This window comes from Epinephelus lanceolatus, chromosome 6 (genome assembly GCF_041903045.1).
Source record: "Epinephelus lanceolatus isolate andai-2023 chromosome 6, ASM4190304v1, whole genome shotgun sequence".
Taxonomy (NCBI): domain Eukaryota; kingdom Metazoa; phylum Chordata; class Actinopteri; order Perciformes; family Serranidae; genus Epinephelus; species Epinephelus lanceolatus.
Window position 1 is genome coordinate 12701832 of NC_135739.1, and position 17369 is coordinate 12719200.

Here is a 17369-nt window from a genome sequence, read left to right on the forward strand (position 1 = left end):
CGGACGGAGCGGGCACACACTCACCTCCTGCTCAGATGTAGTCACAGCTCATGCGCACTAACCAGTGCAGCAAAACAAGATGAGCGCGGAAAATATGATTACCTTTGAACGCAGCATACCATTACTCAATTATATTATTTATTTTTATATATTTGAAACAGAGTGTCACAAGTGAATGTAAAAAATAGGTCAAACTTTTGAAATTGTAAAGTGTAGAGTAAAATCAATTTAAAAATGTTGATATTAAATTTGAGTTTTGTGTGTTTACCTCAGTCTTGTTAAATCTTTTTAGACAGGAAGTGTGAAAAATGAAAAATGTACGTCCTGAATGTATAATAATAATAATGTATAAATAATGCCTTTTCTTATGTATAATTGCCTTACATTTTCGAGTATTTCTGTTGACTGTGATGATTTTTTTAAGTCGATTACTTTGTAATAAATCCCACATAAAAAACACAAAAATAAAATTATTGTTATTAATAAATGGGGAATGAGTTCTGTTTTTTTAATTCAATTACTGTAATTCTCTTTCAGTTTCACAATCAACGTAATTTTGACATCAAACATCTGTGTGTAAAACACACATATAAAAACACCATACATAATTTATTATATATATTATTAATATGCAATGTTTCACTGTGCAATTAGCCTTTGCAGTGTTTTATATTATGAACTCACTCGTTCTGTTTTTTTTAAAAAAAAAAAGATTTACAGAAAATATTAAACACACTAAAAGCTACATTAAGACAAAATTTGCACACAGTGTTTAAATGAAATAAAACACACAAGAGTAAAATGAATATACCAGTATGACTCGTCCCAGTAAGCAGCAGAGGGCAGGTCAAGTTCAGGCCACGAGGTGATCAGAGCCTAACGAACCTCCATGATGGTCCAGGATGCAGAGAGAGGAAAAGCCACTCAATGCTGCCATCTACTGAAAGTGAAGAGGTAGAGGAGGGTCTCACACATGTGGGTCAGCTGTGAGGAATCAAACTGGTACACTATATATATGCTTCAGTTGGTGATGTGTTAGAGTTGACAACCCTTTATGGAAAAAGCTGATTGATCAAATTTAGATTTGTGATATGGTTTAGGTTTTTACTCACTACACAAACCAGCGTGTTCCGACTAGAAAGCCTCCATCAGGGTGTGTCGGAGGGAACGCCCTGATGGAGGCTCTCTTATTCATGTATTAATAAAGGATTTTTTACTACAGTCACGAGTGCCTTGGATGTATTTTTGGATTGCCTGCCTGCACTATGGACTTTTACACTGAGTAAGCTGGCCAGTTGTTGCTTTTTATCTTTAAAATTTTACGGCCTGTGAGGGAAATGGGTGCAAAACACAGACACAACATGTCATTGATATCATGATAGTGTAATTAAGGCCACATTTTTGTATGAAAATTACAAAGAATAAATAATTGTGCCATTAAAAATTTACAATGTTTGTGTGGTGAGTAAAAATCTATTGTAAATTATATCATAAATCTAAATTTGGTCAATCCGTCTGTATTGTCAAATTGATTCCAGTTATAAAATCCTTTACAACAAGGGTCAAGTAAACCAGAGCTGTTCCCACTCTTAGCTCACTGTGCTCAACATTTCTAAGTATTAGTGTAGTTGTATCGTAGCATGTGTATTTTAGTGTATTGTAGTAAATGTATTATATCAGTGGTGTAAGGTAATTATGATTGTCCCCAGTGCACGCCATTATGACTGGCCCTATTGCAGTGGTTCCCAACTGGTGGGTCACGGTCCAAAAGTGGGTCGTGGGCCCATTCTGAATGGACCACAAGTGACTCACAATTGTGTCAAGTTTGTCAAAAAAAACCACACTTCATGTATAGTAGATTTAGAGTAGAGTTTTTATTTTGAAGTGCTGTTTTCTGCCGTAGAGTAACTTAGAGAGTGACTAACAGACAGCTACTTGACAGAGACAGCAAACCAGCTTAACAACACGGCCAAACACAAATATGACGCTGAATGTATTGAACTGTGGGACCTCGAACTAATGACTCAGGAGAAATCTGGACCCTGTGGTTGGACCAGTTGGAAAGTTATTGTGCACATATCGTCTCGTCACATGATCACAGACTTGACACCGGATAACATCAAGATACATATTACCCAGCAATCATGATTGCATATCTGTATGTGACAACAAATATTATTGATTTAATTTTAATATTTGATTTATAGTTATAGAATAAGCATATCATTTTGTTAAAGATGCTACTGACTATTTTACAAAAAAAGAAAAAAAAAAGATGGTGATGGATTTTCCCTTTTCAACGACATATATAGCAAATGGCACTAATTTAAAATTAATTAGAGTTCTTCTTTGAACACAGGCTAATTTTAAGGCAGCAATCACTCATAAGGGCCCATTCTCCACCCAACACATTGTTAGAGGGCCCGCTCTCCTACCTCATGGGCCCCAGTTCAACCACACTGTCTGCACTGTCTATATTTGCGCCCCTGTATTTTATTGTGCCCTCCATGTGGTTTTATGGTGTTTGAAGCTGTATATTTTTATAACACTGTACATGTAAAATCCCAACCAAGGACAAGAGTTGAAAATTAGCATTAGCTATAAACTCTCTGCATTGGAATCATGTTAAACTGCATCGTCCTAATTAAATGAAATAAAAACACAAAACTATAACCATACCATTCCTATTTAAATCCCTAGTTTCAGAGCGCTCTTTGGTCCAGTCAGTCTAGCTCAAAAAAAGCCCGACCTGGGAGAAATAGTAATGTTTCATAGTTTTTATTGGACCTGATAACCTCCTGTATCACATATTAAAAGTATACCTTAATGGATTTAGTGGAACTTTTTTTTTTTTAAAAAAGAAGTTAATACTGGAGGGTCTATGTACACTTACCAACATATGTGATGTTTTTCCTAAGGTTTTAGGGGTCAATCTTTCCAAGAAAACACATTTTGACAGAGTGTTTTAATGTCTTATACCTGTATTTGGGGTACTACTACCCCAACACCCCATTTTTGGGGCAAAAAAATTCCTCTTACACTCTGTGCCACAGGGCTCCTCTCTAAACTGGGTCAGTTTGATTACATCACTGTAAACACAACTAATTAATGATGATTATAATAATATTAACACACAATAAAAGTTCTCCCCACCACACGTCTTCAGCTGGGGCAAATGATTTCAGGTACAGTGTGCGTGTGGAAATGAGTCTGTGATCGGTGGCTGACTTAAGTAGTTCAAACAATGTCTGACATTTATTTACTTCTTTTGTTCAATATTAACTAACAATAAAATACATTATATTATTATATACATTAATAATCGTCACCAGTCTGCATTTTTGCTGCACTGAATCACAGGTCAGTCTGGCTCTGCTTATCCCATGGCCCCCTCCAGTGGACAGAAGGACTCATTGCTCACAGTTGTGGATCGACACTTTATTGAAGATTCAGTTCAACTTGCAAGTGTAAACGTACATCTTTGGGAATACTGTATCTCTGAAATGCACATTAGTAGTGAAAGTATAATTACTCCTTATTCACATGAAACTTTTGACTATTGAGTTTAGTGCTGTGGCAGATTTAGATTTTTCAGGCGCCTCACACTCAAGTCAAAGCGACGATGGAGTCTAGCTATGTGGGCACACCACCAAAATCACATCTTAGTAATATGCACATATATGAAAATCTGTTAGATATATATATATTTATTTCTCATATATTTGATTAGCCTCCACTTGTTCGGCATTTGAATACTATACGACACCTCATCTGTGCTGGATGGACAGTGAAACTGTGCAGTCCTGCTGACATGATCACCCTCCTACAATCATTCGCTCCATTGATTTCAGTTCAACCTACAGTGGCAAAATCATTAGATTGAAATTTGAGACAAAACATAATCATTACAAATCATTCCCCAGCACGATCAGGGTACTTGAAATGATCCAAAAAACAAAAAAAGCAAAACAATGTAGTTAAAACAAAAATAAAAATTTGCTCAAATTAAAAGCGATAAAACTCATTAAAAGCAAACACAAGTGTTAACACAAGATCCATCTGAAAGAGCATGTAGGTCTGATAAAGTGCGAGCGTTATCTTATTTACACAGCACAAAGTGCTCCATATCATCATCACAATCACTCTAACCGCCCTGACGGCAACATGATTTGAGAACTTAACCGTGACTGTGTGAACAAATGTTTAAAGACACTTCTCGAGACAAGTCTCCCCTCTGTGTCAGTGAATCCTGACTGTGCATTTAGCAAAGTGTGTTTCAGATCTGTCCACTCATCCCCTCCTCTGACATTCTGTGTGAAGGGAACAGATATGTGCAGCAGGACGGCCCTGCGCCGACCGAGTGCAGACAGATATTATTGCCATGTGAAAGAGTTAGCCACCTCCCTCATGTCAGTCTGTGCTTTACGCTGTTGCTCCGTCACTCTCAAATGACTCAATGAGCGAAGTAGCCCATCTGATGCAGTTTGATCAGGAGGTTTTGCGTGATGTCAAACGTGCTGAGGCTGATCCCCACGGCGATGGGCCCTTTGACCCAGTTCATGCTCAGGCCTTTGTAAAGTCCACGTATGACTCCCTCCTGCGTTACGATGTCCCGCATGGTCCCCAGAGTTGTATGGTACGATGAGCCGGTGACGCCGGCTGTCTGCATGCGCCGACGCACCACGTCCAGAGGGTACGAGGCAGATTGTCCGATCAGGCCAGCGCAGGCACCGAAAGCCAAGCGCTCGTAGGGGTACGGCTGGGATCGCTTTGTTTTTTCTGGAGCGAGAAAAACACAGAGAAAGAAAAAGTTCAACATCTGAATGACACATTTATTTATTTAGCTAAATACTTGAATTGTCACTTTACTAGGGGCTGTCCTGGATACCATTTTGGGGGCTTTGAAGCTTCAGTGATTATTACTCGAGCGATATACAGACTATGTACAAAATATCGATATAGCAAAATATAGATTTAGACAACACCATTCATATCCATGAAGGGTCAAGTTGAGCTCATAAAGTATACCAGTGTGCATCTCTCCTCTCGCACACTCTCTGCACAGCTCCATCCTGGCAACACTCAGAGAGACACAAAGGTGCTCCTCTGTTTAATCTGTCTGTTAATTGGTCTACAGTAACACATTGGTGTATATGTTACACGTGATACACCAAATCAGTCTGTGAGGCGAATGAAATGACTGCAGTAGCACACATGCAGTACAGCGCTGTGCTGCATGTGTGGGAGACAGAGCTGCTTGACTGTATCAGGCGAGTGTTTGTGTGCTAGTTTGTGTGTGAGGTGGATCACAGCGCATCTCCGTTCTTCGTGGTAGATGAAGTCTATTTTGTGACACTGAGACAACCCCACATCCCCAAATTTTTAACTGTTCTAAACTAGTTTCTAAAAGATTTAGGCCTACTTGATACTCATGTTATAGTTTAGTGTCCTGTGCTGCAAACCTTTAAACCTCTGTAGCTCCAGTGCTGTGTGCAAAAAGTTAAGGTACAGTACTGCTATTTACTTTATATCATTTTTCATTTACATGTTGTGCAGCTGTATATTTTCCAACAAGTGCAAAAAATTCCTGTCATTGTATTTTATTTTGATTATGGTCTGATTTTATAAAAGTGCTTCTGACATCTCAAATGTGACTTTGACTTGCAACTGAAAACATGTAGCTAATTTTTGTAGAAAATACAGAGATATATATCATGTATCTCCAGTCAGCCTGTAAATAGAGATATGAATTTTTGCCCATATTGTCCAGCCCTAATTCAAAGCTTCAATAGGATGCAAAGGGACCACCTGAATCTGACCCAGTTTTAGTAAGACTTAGCGCAGCTGTGTGTGTGAGAGAGAGAGAGTGACAGAAAAAGGGAAGCAAAGGTGGAATGTGGACTATTGTATGCAATGTTTCTGTAATTTATCTGTATCTCAGAACACCGTGGGTCAGGCAGCATTTTGTCTCAGCCGATCCTTTTTCTTAACGGTCAGCTTATTTAACTGCTTACAGGGTGGGTCAATGCACTGAGGACTTATTCATGTCTGACACTAACCACCTCCTACCAATTTCCTCCACCAGTTTATTGGTGAAAAAATAAAACAGAAGACAAAGCCTTTGAATACTGATTAAGATGTCGATTACCATGGCAACAACTCAAGCTGCGAAGCATTTGGGTGAGTCCTACACTTAACTGAACTGAGTAAAGACCTTAAAAGGAAGAGAAAAGTGATCCGTACCTGCGTGAAGCTTCTTGAGAGTTTCGTAAGTGAAGAATGTGATCCCTGCGTACGGAATGATGCCCATGATAGTCGGAGTGAAGCCTCTGTAAAGGGTCCTCACACCTTCCTCTTGGGAGATCCGCACAAAGACGTGCATGATGTTGCTGTACCTGTTCCGAGACAAAGCATCAGGCAAGAAATTATTGACATGTTCTTATGACGCCTCTGTCTAAATAAGAATGATGGTTTAAAAATGATTTTGATAGATTAAATAGGTAACCTGACACAGAAAAGAGCACATTTCTGATAACTACATAACTGCGCAACTCATAAGTGTTCAGACAAGCTTAAAGCTATAGTGCGTAACTTCTGTCGCCTCCTAGCGGATAATGCGTTATTACAACTAATAAGCCGGTGGCACTTCCATGTACACAGAGCAACACTCGCCACACACTGTGTACACAGAGTAACACTTGCCTTTGTGGTAGGATCCACTTCTGAACCGTGTCTCGGCCGCTTCTCCGCCATGTTGCTTTCTCTTTCTACCTGCGCTCTACCTCTTGCTATGACACTCTCCGCTCTTCCTCCCCCTCCCTTCTTGTTGTGAGGAAGCATTTCCTGTGCGCCAGTACGGGAATGTCGCCGGTCGACACGCATACTAAAAATGATATATATTGAAAAATACCTCAAGATGTTAGAGGAGCCGATCGGCTTAATCAGCATTGTGTCATCTCCTCTACTAGTGGCTTGGGTGAAACGGACATTTACGGACCTGAAGAAGTTACGCACTATAGCTTTAATATTTGAATTGCATTTATCCATTGCATCATAAATAAATGATTTTTCTTTCAAACTAATTTGATAGCCTACATTTAGCAGGCACTTGTGGCAGAGCTGTTTTGCAGGCTGTGACGTTCAGGTGTCGACGTAGCTCTGCGTAAGAGTGTGCGCTCCGTCACATGCCGTAATTCTTTCCTTGCTTTTGATGACATAAAGCCTGCTCTGGCCCGCACACTCTCAAACAGTGATAAACATTTAGGCTGGGGTGCCCTCTAGCTCACCGAGTGGAGTGTGCATCCCATATAGGCTGAGACCTTAGCAACAGCCAGGGTTTGATTCCAACCTGCAGCCCTTTGCTGTGTGTCTCCCCCATTCTTGCTCCCCTGTTTCCTGTCACTCTCCAGCTGTTCTATAAAAGGCAAAAAGCCCTAAAAATAATCTTTAAAGAAAACATTTTAGCTGAGCTGTCTGCTGCAAACGCTACAAAAACCCTATGCTATTTTTAGAAATTCTTAATCTTCTATTTTAGGAAACACAATACGGGCAATAGTGTGGAAACACAAATATTTTTCCGTACTTTTTTACATGCTTATCCAGACCAAGAAAGCACTTAAATCAAACTCTGTGCTTTTCTTTTCTGCGTAGGAACCCTGTGTGGTGGCAACACCACAATGGGATTAATATGCACAAGGGATAATCTGTACAGACAGAGGGAGCCCTCTGTGCACAGGTACACAGTGCTAGGTGTTATGGCACACAAACAGCGGCTGAGTGCTTACATTTCTCTGGCTGTGACTGCCATCCTGGCTCGCACCATGTCCAGAGGGTAGGTAAGCATAGCAGCAGTGGTGCCGGCCAGAGAGCCAGCCAGGAAGCGTGGGAAAGGAGGCAGAGCTCTGAAACAAACAACACAATAATCATCTGTAGTAAACAACAACCATTAAAAAAAAAATGTTCTTGCCGATACAATAAAGAAGGCAAAAAGTCAACAGCCGTGCTAAAGTCTGTGTGAGGCTGAACTTTGGCACAGTGGTGCTTTGATCCACATGCTGACGTCACCATAACATCAAGGTAAGTGGCTCTGTGAGGGTGTAATGGCCACACTGAGCCTCATAAATTACTCATACTTGTCCTTGCAATTATGTTTTTATATGCCCAGATTAATAGCAATCATTACTGCTGAAAGACAACCGCTCTACTCACTTGCCCTGGTAGCCGTAGTAGCTCCCCAGTAGATGTTTGTACTGGTCATGTGAGCAGAACTGGATGGCAGCGTAGGGCATGACCCTCATCATGGTGGCAGAGTTGCCCCTCCACAGACTGAGCACCCCATCCTTCATGTAAGTGCAGTAGATGAGTCTGAAGGCCTCCTGCAGGGGGGAGCGGATGTATGTTGGGTTAGGAACAGAGACAGATAACCATGTTCTTCACATGTAATAATCTAACGTGATAATCTTAATGTGGTCAAGGTGCACAGTCACGTGTGGCTTTTAAGACTGAGTGTGTATGCTAGTGCCTGAGCAAAACAACACAGTCCATAAAATAAGCACAGCAGAAACGTCAGAAAGGTCGGACCACCATGTTTGACATATATCTTTAAAACATTACAGTTATGACTGAAAGTGACAGAAGTACGGAAGCGTATTGCATTCACATGACAAATAAAAAAAACCCTGTTTTTCTGTTTTTCGGAGCAATTTATTTATTTTTCTGTTTTTCGTGGTATTTTTTTCTGTTTTTCAGGGTTTTTTTCTTTTCTGTTTTTTGAGGTAATTTTTTTCTGTTTTTAGTGGTAATTTTTTTTCCTGAACAAGGAGACGAGATACTTCAAAATCTCGCGAGAAGCTCCCACCTGGCACCTGCAAGTGACCCCTGCATCCATGGTGACTCCTGCTCATGGATGTATTTTGCATCCGTGCTCCTGCTCCTAGACAATTTCAACTGCGGGATCAATAAGGGTAAGGCACGTAATTACTTTACACTGGCTATCTGACAAATATAAAGTAATAAAGACATTAACATCAGCTGAATACTCCCATGGGCACCATTTTGGTTGTTGGCTGAATGTGTGTCTAATTAACCGCAGGTAGCCTAACTTGGCTATGCTATATTTTCTACATGTCCTGACTGAAGTTAAGTGTTAGTATTGGTATATGTGACAATAATAAGTTTCTTACCAACAAATGAAGGGAACTTTCCTAAATTTAGACAAAGCTGGCGAGTGGAATACGCTCAGAATGTATCATGGCTAATGTACTGGATGTATGCTAGCTAGCTAGCTAACATTTTGACATGAATTTAGCATAACATTGCGGGAAGATAACCATTCATTAAATAATTATTTTCACACAGTCGACAGTGGCAGCTTGTGTAACACTCATATTACATTGTAGTGTTCCACTTTTTAATACACTGTAAAGTTATGAAATAGAGACAGTACAGTGTTTGACTCTGACTGTACCAGTTGAGTAACGGCCTCTGCTGAGGTACTGAGACGCCACTTGGGCAAACCACATGCAGAACTGCAGTACACCATAATACTAAAACTAATAGTAATAATATTGGCAATTTGTTAAGTTTTATGCCTCTTGTAGCATTGCCCATTTATATTTTTTATCAATATATAGAGTCTCCCGGAAATGAGTCCTAAACCCAGAAATGAGTTAGCATTTTAGCACTCATGGTTCCCTCGTCTTGACGTCAGTGGGTTTTTTGAATGTTTTTTTGGTAAAATGCCTGAAATACGGTCTATGGTTAACACAAGATTAAGAGCCAATAAATATGTCAGTAAATTCCCCACTCATGAACTCTGTAGCTTCTAGTGTCTTAAAAAGGTGGTTGCTAACAAGTGGCTAAATGAGACTACAGAATGTCATCGCATCGAGTCATGACGAACACGACTTTACAGCCTCTTTATGGTGGTGACGTTAGGTCTTGTGACTGTAGTGTAGTTCATTAATAGCTTGACATTAGCTTTTGACTTCCGCCGATTGCATTTAGGTTTCAATAATCATGAAATTGGTGTTCATTTGTGAAGATTATCTTGCTGAACAAAATGAGTAAGTTTCATAAACGTTTGTTTGCAAAATCCCATAGACTTTTTGACAAGGGAACCAGGGCGATGCCAACTTCTGCGCTATCATAGAGAAAAACGCCATCCCTGGGGCACTCTATTGGGGGGGACGTTTTGAGCATATTTGAAAAGAGTGCCCGAGGGATGATGTTTTTTCAAGCCAAGACGGAAGTAAGCTTCGCCCTGGTTCCCTCATCAGAAATCCAATTGAATTTCCCCATTTGATTTTGAAATATTGCACAAAAAAAGCTCTGTGGCACACATTCATAATACTTAGGTGTTTTTTCAACAAGAGAATCTTCACAATTGAACACCACTTTTATTTTCGAAGCCTATATGCAATCACCAGAAGTAAAAAGCTAACGTTAGCTAACTACACCACATTAGCATGATTTAACGGGAACTGCCCATTGGTTCGACAGCCCATTGGTTCGACATCCCATTGTTCCGACCATATTAAACTCATTGTTCCGCAGTCCGTTCCGAAATCATCATGACGCCCTGTGGTTAAGGTCTGGTTAGGTTTAGGCACAAAAACCACTTGGTTAGGGTCAGGAAAAGATCATGGTGTGGGTTAAAATGAAAAAGAAAGTGGCAAACATATAAGCCGTGAGCCTGCTCCGCCTCAAGCCGGTCGCGGCGCACCATACGCCCGCCGTGAGCCGTTCAGCACCGCGGACAGTCGGACTAATGGGATGTCGAACCAATGGGCTGTCGAACCAATGACATGGACCCGATTTAACATCCCTTCCACAAGAAGGCTGTTAAGTTGTGTTCAGTGTGATGAAGTTCTGTGGTCCCATTTAGCCACTTGTTAGCAACCATATTTTTAAGACACATAAAAGCTTCAAAATTCACATGTTGTGTATCTACTGTCTTAATATACGTAATGGAACACAACGTGAAAGTCTCTTAATCTTGTTCCACAGACCTTAATTTAGGCATCTATCCAAAAACCCATTCAAATAAGCCATTGACTTGAAGACGAGGGAACCTGGAGTGCTAAAATGTTAACTCATTTGCTAGTTTTAGGACTTATTCCTGCACCACTCTCTGTTGGGGAGATGCGTCCTCACCAGTAGTACATAATTACTGCCTTGCTGCCAGTGTAGCCACATATTATATACCTGTATCTAGAATATATCAATGATTGATTTGCTGTGAAGACAGAAACCTGAACTCACCTTAGCTGAGAATCTTTTTGAAGACACTGTGGAACAACAAGAAACACAGTGAACCACAGGGTTAAACAACTCTCCGGTGTTCAGGCTAAACATCTACTAAGAGGATTATCAATTAGTTAAGAGCAGTTACATCAGTCAGTGAAAACTCTGGTGCAAACAGAAAAACAGTAGTTGCATTATCTGTGGAGTGAAACACTCAGAACAGCAGAGTCACACAGCAGCCTGTTTCATAGATTCTATATTTAGAAAAATGAAGTCTATGTGTGGAGTGTTGTTCTTGCCTTGGAAAATGATCTTGGTCCGATCCAGAGGTGCGATGACTGTTTTGGCTACAGCTCCAGCAAACGCCCCACATAGCAGGGAGTCCAGCGCCGTGCATCGGGGCCTCAGGTCCTGTTTGGACACACAGACACGTTTACATTGCACTGCTGTAGACATGTTGTCACATTACACTGATACACAAGCTGAACAGTGATCCTTAACATAACTTCACTGCCCTGGATACTGTTTTTTTTACTGTGGACAAAGAAAGTAGGTTTAATCAATGATCTCTCCTTATATGGCTGTTTGATCTCCACAAATATGTAACAGCGATGTCATCTGCTTATCAGCACAAACACTCCCGTGTCTACCTCACAGCACAGAACAGCCAAAACGTGCACGTGGATTAGAGTCAGAGTGAGTCAACTGTTGTGACAGAATCACAAGAGATAACGCTCGACTAGAGCAGAGCCGTGTGTGTATGTATGTATGTGTGTGTGTGAACATTCATTCAGCAGGATGGGACAGTTGGACCCAATAAACAACCCAACGAACTGATAAGAGCACTTGACATGAACAACAAACATATTTCACAACTTAAACCAGAACAGGGAAGTCATAGTTTCAGATTTCATTCATTTACGTACATGATTTACAGAAGTGACCAACCTAGGGTCTGCAACAATGTGCTGCCTTTTTTATTGACTGATGACACGTCTGGTATCTTCATGAAAATTTTAGCACACTCATTTGAGAAGCAAATGAAGAGCTATAATCTTAACGATATTTTGAAACAAAGCTAAAAAATATAACAAAGATAAAGCCGGAATTTTCATAGACAGCATTGAAATAACTCAGATTCCTCACATTAAATTTCTAGGGGTCACAGTAGATGAAAAACTAACTTGGAAATACCATATTGCCCTTGTCTGTAAAAAGAATATGACGTCAATTGGTATCTTAAGTAGAGTTAATTCATTGGTTGATCATTCCTGTATTTTATAGCGTAAAATACCCTATTATTTACTGTAATACTGCGTGGGCTGCCACATGTCCCATTTATCTCAATAAATTTTCTAATACAAAAGAAACTTGACTAGCTTTGCCTCTCTTGAGAAAGTCAAATTTTCTTGGGGTTTTCAAAGTTAATCAAACAGTGGCAGTGGTATAAAAGTAAACACAGAATTTCTGATACAAAAATATATAAAACATTCAACAAGTCAAAAAAAAAAGTTTGCAAAATATAATATTTGTAGATAAAATGTATAGTTCTATTTATTGTTCTGTTTAAAACAATAAAAAATGAAAATAAATAACAAATAAATAAAATTTAAAAAAAAAATAATTTAATTAAATTAAACTGAATTTTAAAAAATAAAATAAAATAATTTAAATTTAAATTTAAATAAAATAAAATAAATTTTAAAAAAGGGAGGAGGCTGGTAGGATTTAGACTGACCATGTTTTGTGTCATTTAAACTGGGCTAGTTAGCGAAAGAAACTTCTAGCATTTTTTTTTTTATGTTAACATAGATCAGACATGTGTATTCCTGTAACAGACTTGCCAGAACTTATTTAAGTCTTCCTCAGACATTCACTCATATTCCACAAAACATCCTAAAGAAAAATTTCTTTCAAACTGTCTGACTTCTCTTAATCAATATTCACTAAAATACAGAGGACTGCTCTTTGGAACAACCTTCTTCCTTCTCGACAATCATCATCTACATTATCACTATCCAAAAAAACATCTGAAAAATGACTCTTCATTGATTAATTTGTGATTTATTTGTGGGATTTTGTTGTTGTAAATTGTACATCTTTAACAATTTTGTATTATTTCTTACTCTGAATCTCTTGTTCAGTTATGCAATCTTTGTTTTTATGTTTTTCTTTTAATGCACGATTGTTGTTTTTTAATAGGGGAGGCTTCTAACCTCTCCTGCACAATGTTTTTACTTTTAATTTATTTTCCCTGTATTCCACACATGTATGCGCAAATAAACTAAACCAAACTACATACACATGTAAGCACTGACCTCTTTCTGCTGCTGCTAACAATATTTCCTGCTCATGTTGCAATGTTGTTCTATATAGAAATATGTCACTACTGCTTGTAGTGCTTTTAAAAACTGTATGTCCCTTTATGGTGCATCAATTTTGCCTCAAGTTTTAACACTGAATCACACATTTAATGATTATTACATTTTTGTGACTTAGAAATCCTGTTAAAATCATTTCTTGTTGATGTGTTCAAAGTCTTTTAAGATGCTTGCTTGTAAACTGAAATTAGATTTTAACTATTACATCTTACCATATAATCATTAACTTACCTAACTGCCTACACATACTGGCTGGGGTCAACTGCTGCCAACTGTGCTGTGTGTCCTCAATGAAAATGTGCACTGATTATATCTAAAAAAGAATCTGATATTGAGTTTAATTAAAAATAAAGAGTAAGTAAATATCACCTTGTATACTGACAAACTAACCCTGTGCTACTACAGTAAACATCTGCCATGACTCTCCTCATTCAGCACTACCTACTGTGCAGTGTTGCTTTGTAAACTAAGGCCAGCTTTAGATTAGCACGAACCTCCCTGCTAATTCAAGCAATGTACTGGTACGGGCATGTCCCTAGAAAGTATGTGTAGTACCAGGAAGGCACACAACACCGGCTCGATTACACCATGAGGAGCCAGAGAGTCACACAGTGTGCTTTGTTTTAGGAGCTGATCATAAAGAAGTCACACCACAATAGGAACAACATCACAAACAGTGACTTTTTAAAGGGATTTTAGTTATTTTTAAATTCAATGTCAGACTGCAGGCTGCCTGGGAGTGTAACTGGCACAGAGCTGAGAAGCAGGTTTATATTACTCAGTGGTGCATGACCTGATTTCGACACAATTCTCAACTGAAGCTTTTTAAAACAAGGCCAAGATAGCCTAAATATCATTTGTGCTCAAGCAAAATATGTGAATGAGTCATAAGAGAAACTCACCTGTTCCTGGCTGGGCTGTGGCAGAGCCAGCACAGTGTCCTGGGCCACTGGCAGAGGGCTCTGGTGGCTGTTCACACGGTGGGCCATGTGTGTGCCCTTCACGGATTACCAAGGCTGCCAGACGCTCAGTCAGTCACTCATTCAGGGAAACACACTGGAGAGGAGAATAAATAATGACGAGAACATCCAGGAGAAATAACAACACACACTTCCTTTACCACAACAACAGCCTGTTGTGTCGCACTACCTCAGTGAGGACGTGATAACACGCATACACACACACACACACACACACATACACACACACACACACACACACACACACAGCCTGGCTTGTAAACAGGGGTGTTGCATTACAAAAGCTCCACTGTTCAAACAGTCACTTTCCAGCACATAAACATAAACACTTTGTCTTTATCACTCAGTAATGTGGCCCATGTGCGATCCCCTCAAACTAATGTGTGCAGATAATAACGCCACATTAAAGGCCACACCTCAAGAAAACTGCGAATCCAAATTATTAAAGAATAACCAGGCCCATGCATCGTCACTGCAGTCACATCTAGAAGCTCAGGGATGATTAAATGATGCGTTTACTTACCTTTGTATTGAAAAGCACTCCGTGTTTACAAATCTGCGCTGTGTGATGTCGGTTACCAGTCTGCTGCCCTGCAGATTCTTGCACACATTTCTTGTTTGCTCGCTGGAGGCTGGTCTCTCTCAGTTTTAACTTGCAGCTCGCTGCGAGGTGTCTGCACGTCTCTCTTGTCGTGTTGTTGACGTCCCTGGAGCTGATGGTGAGGGACAGGTGTCAGGCTGCAGCACACTGAGGTCTATTTATAGGCGACGGCTGCGAGGGAATTCAGTCGCTGCTTGGTTCTGCGCACAAGATTATTTGGGCTTTTCAAGGTCTTATAGAAACTGGGGCAGCACGTATACCAGTATTTTGGACTACAGTACCCATGAGCGAATCCCGTTATTCGGGTGAAATCTCGCGAGTTTATGTACAACATTGGGTTGCCAGTTTTGCTCGTATCTAACAAACTGTATTCAGTGTTGTTGTAATGACTACCCTAAAACTTTAATTAATAGCCTGGGCTACTATTTGTTTAAATCACTGAAATCAACAGGCCTATATTTAGGACAGGGCTTTAATTCCTTTCACACAAAACCGTTGCCCGGCAAAGATCAGGAAATACAATCAAATTGTTAATTTAATACAGTATAAATATTACTTTTTGAAAAATAAGGCTTCAGATAACACGTAAATTACAAATAATTCATTTGATCTAGCTCCGACAGACAGCACATCGGAGAGAGTGAGTTATGGTACTCGGCCATACCAACTGTAACTGTCTGAGAGACATTTTTTATTGAAATTTAATTAAAATGCTTTTCATATTTTCTGTCACAATTTATTTAATATTTAAACTCACTGTTGTTAAAAACTGATTGAAATGTAAGAAATAGGTAGTTAAAAAGGTAGCTTTGATTTAAAAATGATTTCATATATACCACATTTAAAGATATTGTTCAGTTAAAGAAAATTATTCTGCATGGTCCAAGAGGTGCACATGTTGTCACAGTGTCTGCAGAGGACTGAAGGATGGAAATAAAACTTAAAAGGACATCTGTATGATGCGTGATCATTATTTCTTTGGATCAATGTAGTTACACAAACACAACACCACTTTAACCTGTTAAAACAATACTGACAACTTTAATTTTGATGAAAAAACCCTTTTGATTCTTTTCATCTGAGGACCCTTACAGACTAAAGGAACATAAATAACTTACGGGGTAATTGAGAAACTGACAGAGAGAAAGTGACACATAAATTGAGGCAGACAACAATAATCCAAATAACTTATATAAAAAAATCTATCTATCTATCTATCTATCTATCTATCTATCTATCTATCGCAATTTCAAAGGGTTAGATAACCTAATTTTAACCTTTAAGAAATACGTTTGATGTTGATATTATGGGTGACTCATAGTACTCCATATGGTTAACTGAAACTCAGCATATGTTGGGTATATACATGTTTATTGGTTGTATATGCATGCGTCCATTCTTTAAGATTTGGGGGGGTTGGATGTCATTGACCACTTGCAGACAACAGCACTAGTATATTTTTAACTATAAAGCAATATTGGGCAAACTTCCAGCCAACCTCTGCACCCTTCTGTGTGTCAGCTCTGGTAGTTACCAGCTATGGTCCTCCAAGTGGTTGCCTTTTTAAAGTGCCCTGGGTTTTAACAGATCTGGGGAAAACTGCATTTCGCTACTATGCACCATGGACATGGAACAATGTTGAAAAAGATCTAAAATTACAAAAATTACAAATTAGTTAACAAAGTGCTTGTTTTTCAGGTTTTGTTTGAATAGTTGTTGTTTTATTGTGGATTTCTGTATTATATGGTGTATTTGTTGCATTTCAATGTGATTTGATCAGCAGCTACACTGTCCAGGTGTTTCTTTTTAAAGAGATTTTCAATATCAATAATATAATAATATGTTTTGCAATATCAGTATACTAAACTGTGCCATATTCATACTTCATACATGCAATAATGTAAATTCAACCATTTAGTCTTTCTATTTAGTCTATTTTTTGTTTTTTTAACTCATATGCAATATCAGTATATACCAAAGTGTGCAATATTTATACTTCCTACATGCAATAGTTTAAAAAACAAAGAAGCCATTCAGCCTATTTGTCATATTTTGCTTTTTGTATACTTATTGTATTGTTCTGTGTTTTTATACTGATGCGTACTTGTCATATTGATTTTTTTTTTTTTTTTTTTTACAGATACTGATGAGGTTTTACTGACT

General features: G+C 38.9%; 1 protein-coding gene across 1 annotated transcript; it reads right to left on the minus strand.

Moving 5' to 3' along the window:
* Positions 1-3423: 3423 nt before the first annotated feature.
* LOC117253859 (mitochondrial coenzyme A transporter SLC25A42-like) lies at positions 3424-15433 on the minus strand. Its single transcript, XM_033621644.2, has 8 exons — positions 15129-15433; positions 14528-14681; positions 11544-11655; positions 11263-11288; positions 8209-8375; positions 7785-7901; positions 6244-6395; positions 3424-4779 (listed from the first exon to the last, which is right to left on the minus strand). Exons 2-8 carry the CDS (start codon positions 14612-14614, stop codon positions 4454-4456), a joined length of 987 nt encoding a protein of 328 aa, XP_033477535.1. The 5' UTR covers positions 14615-14681; positions 15129-15433; the 3' UTR covers positions 3424-4453.
* Positions 15434-17369: the final 1936 nt, after the last annotated feature.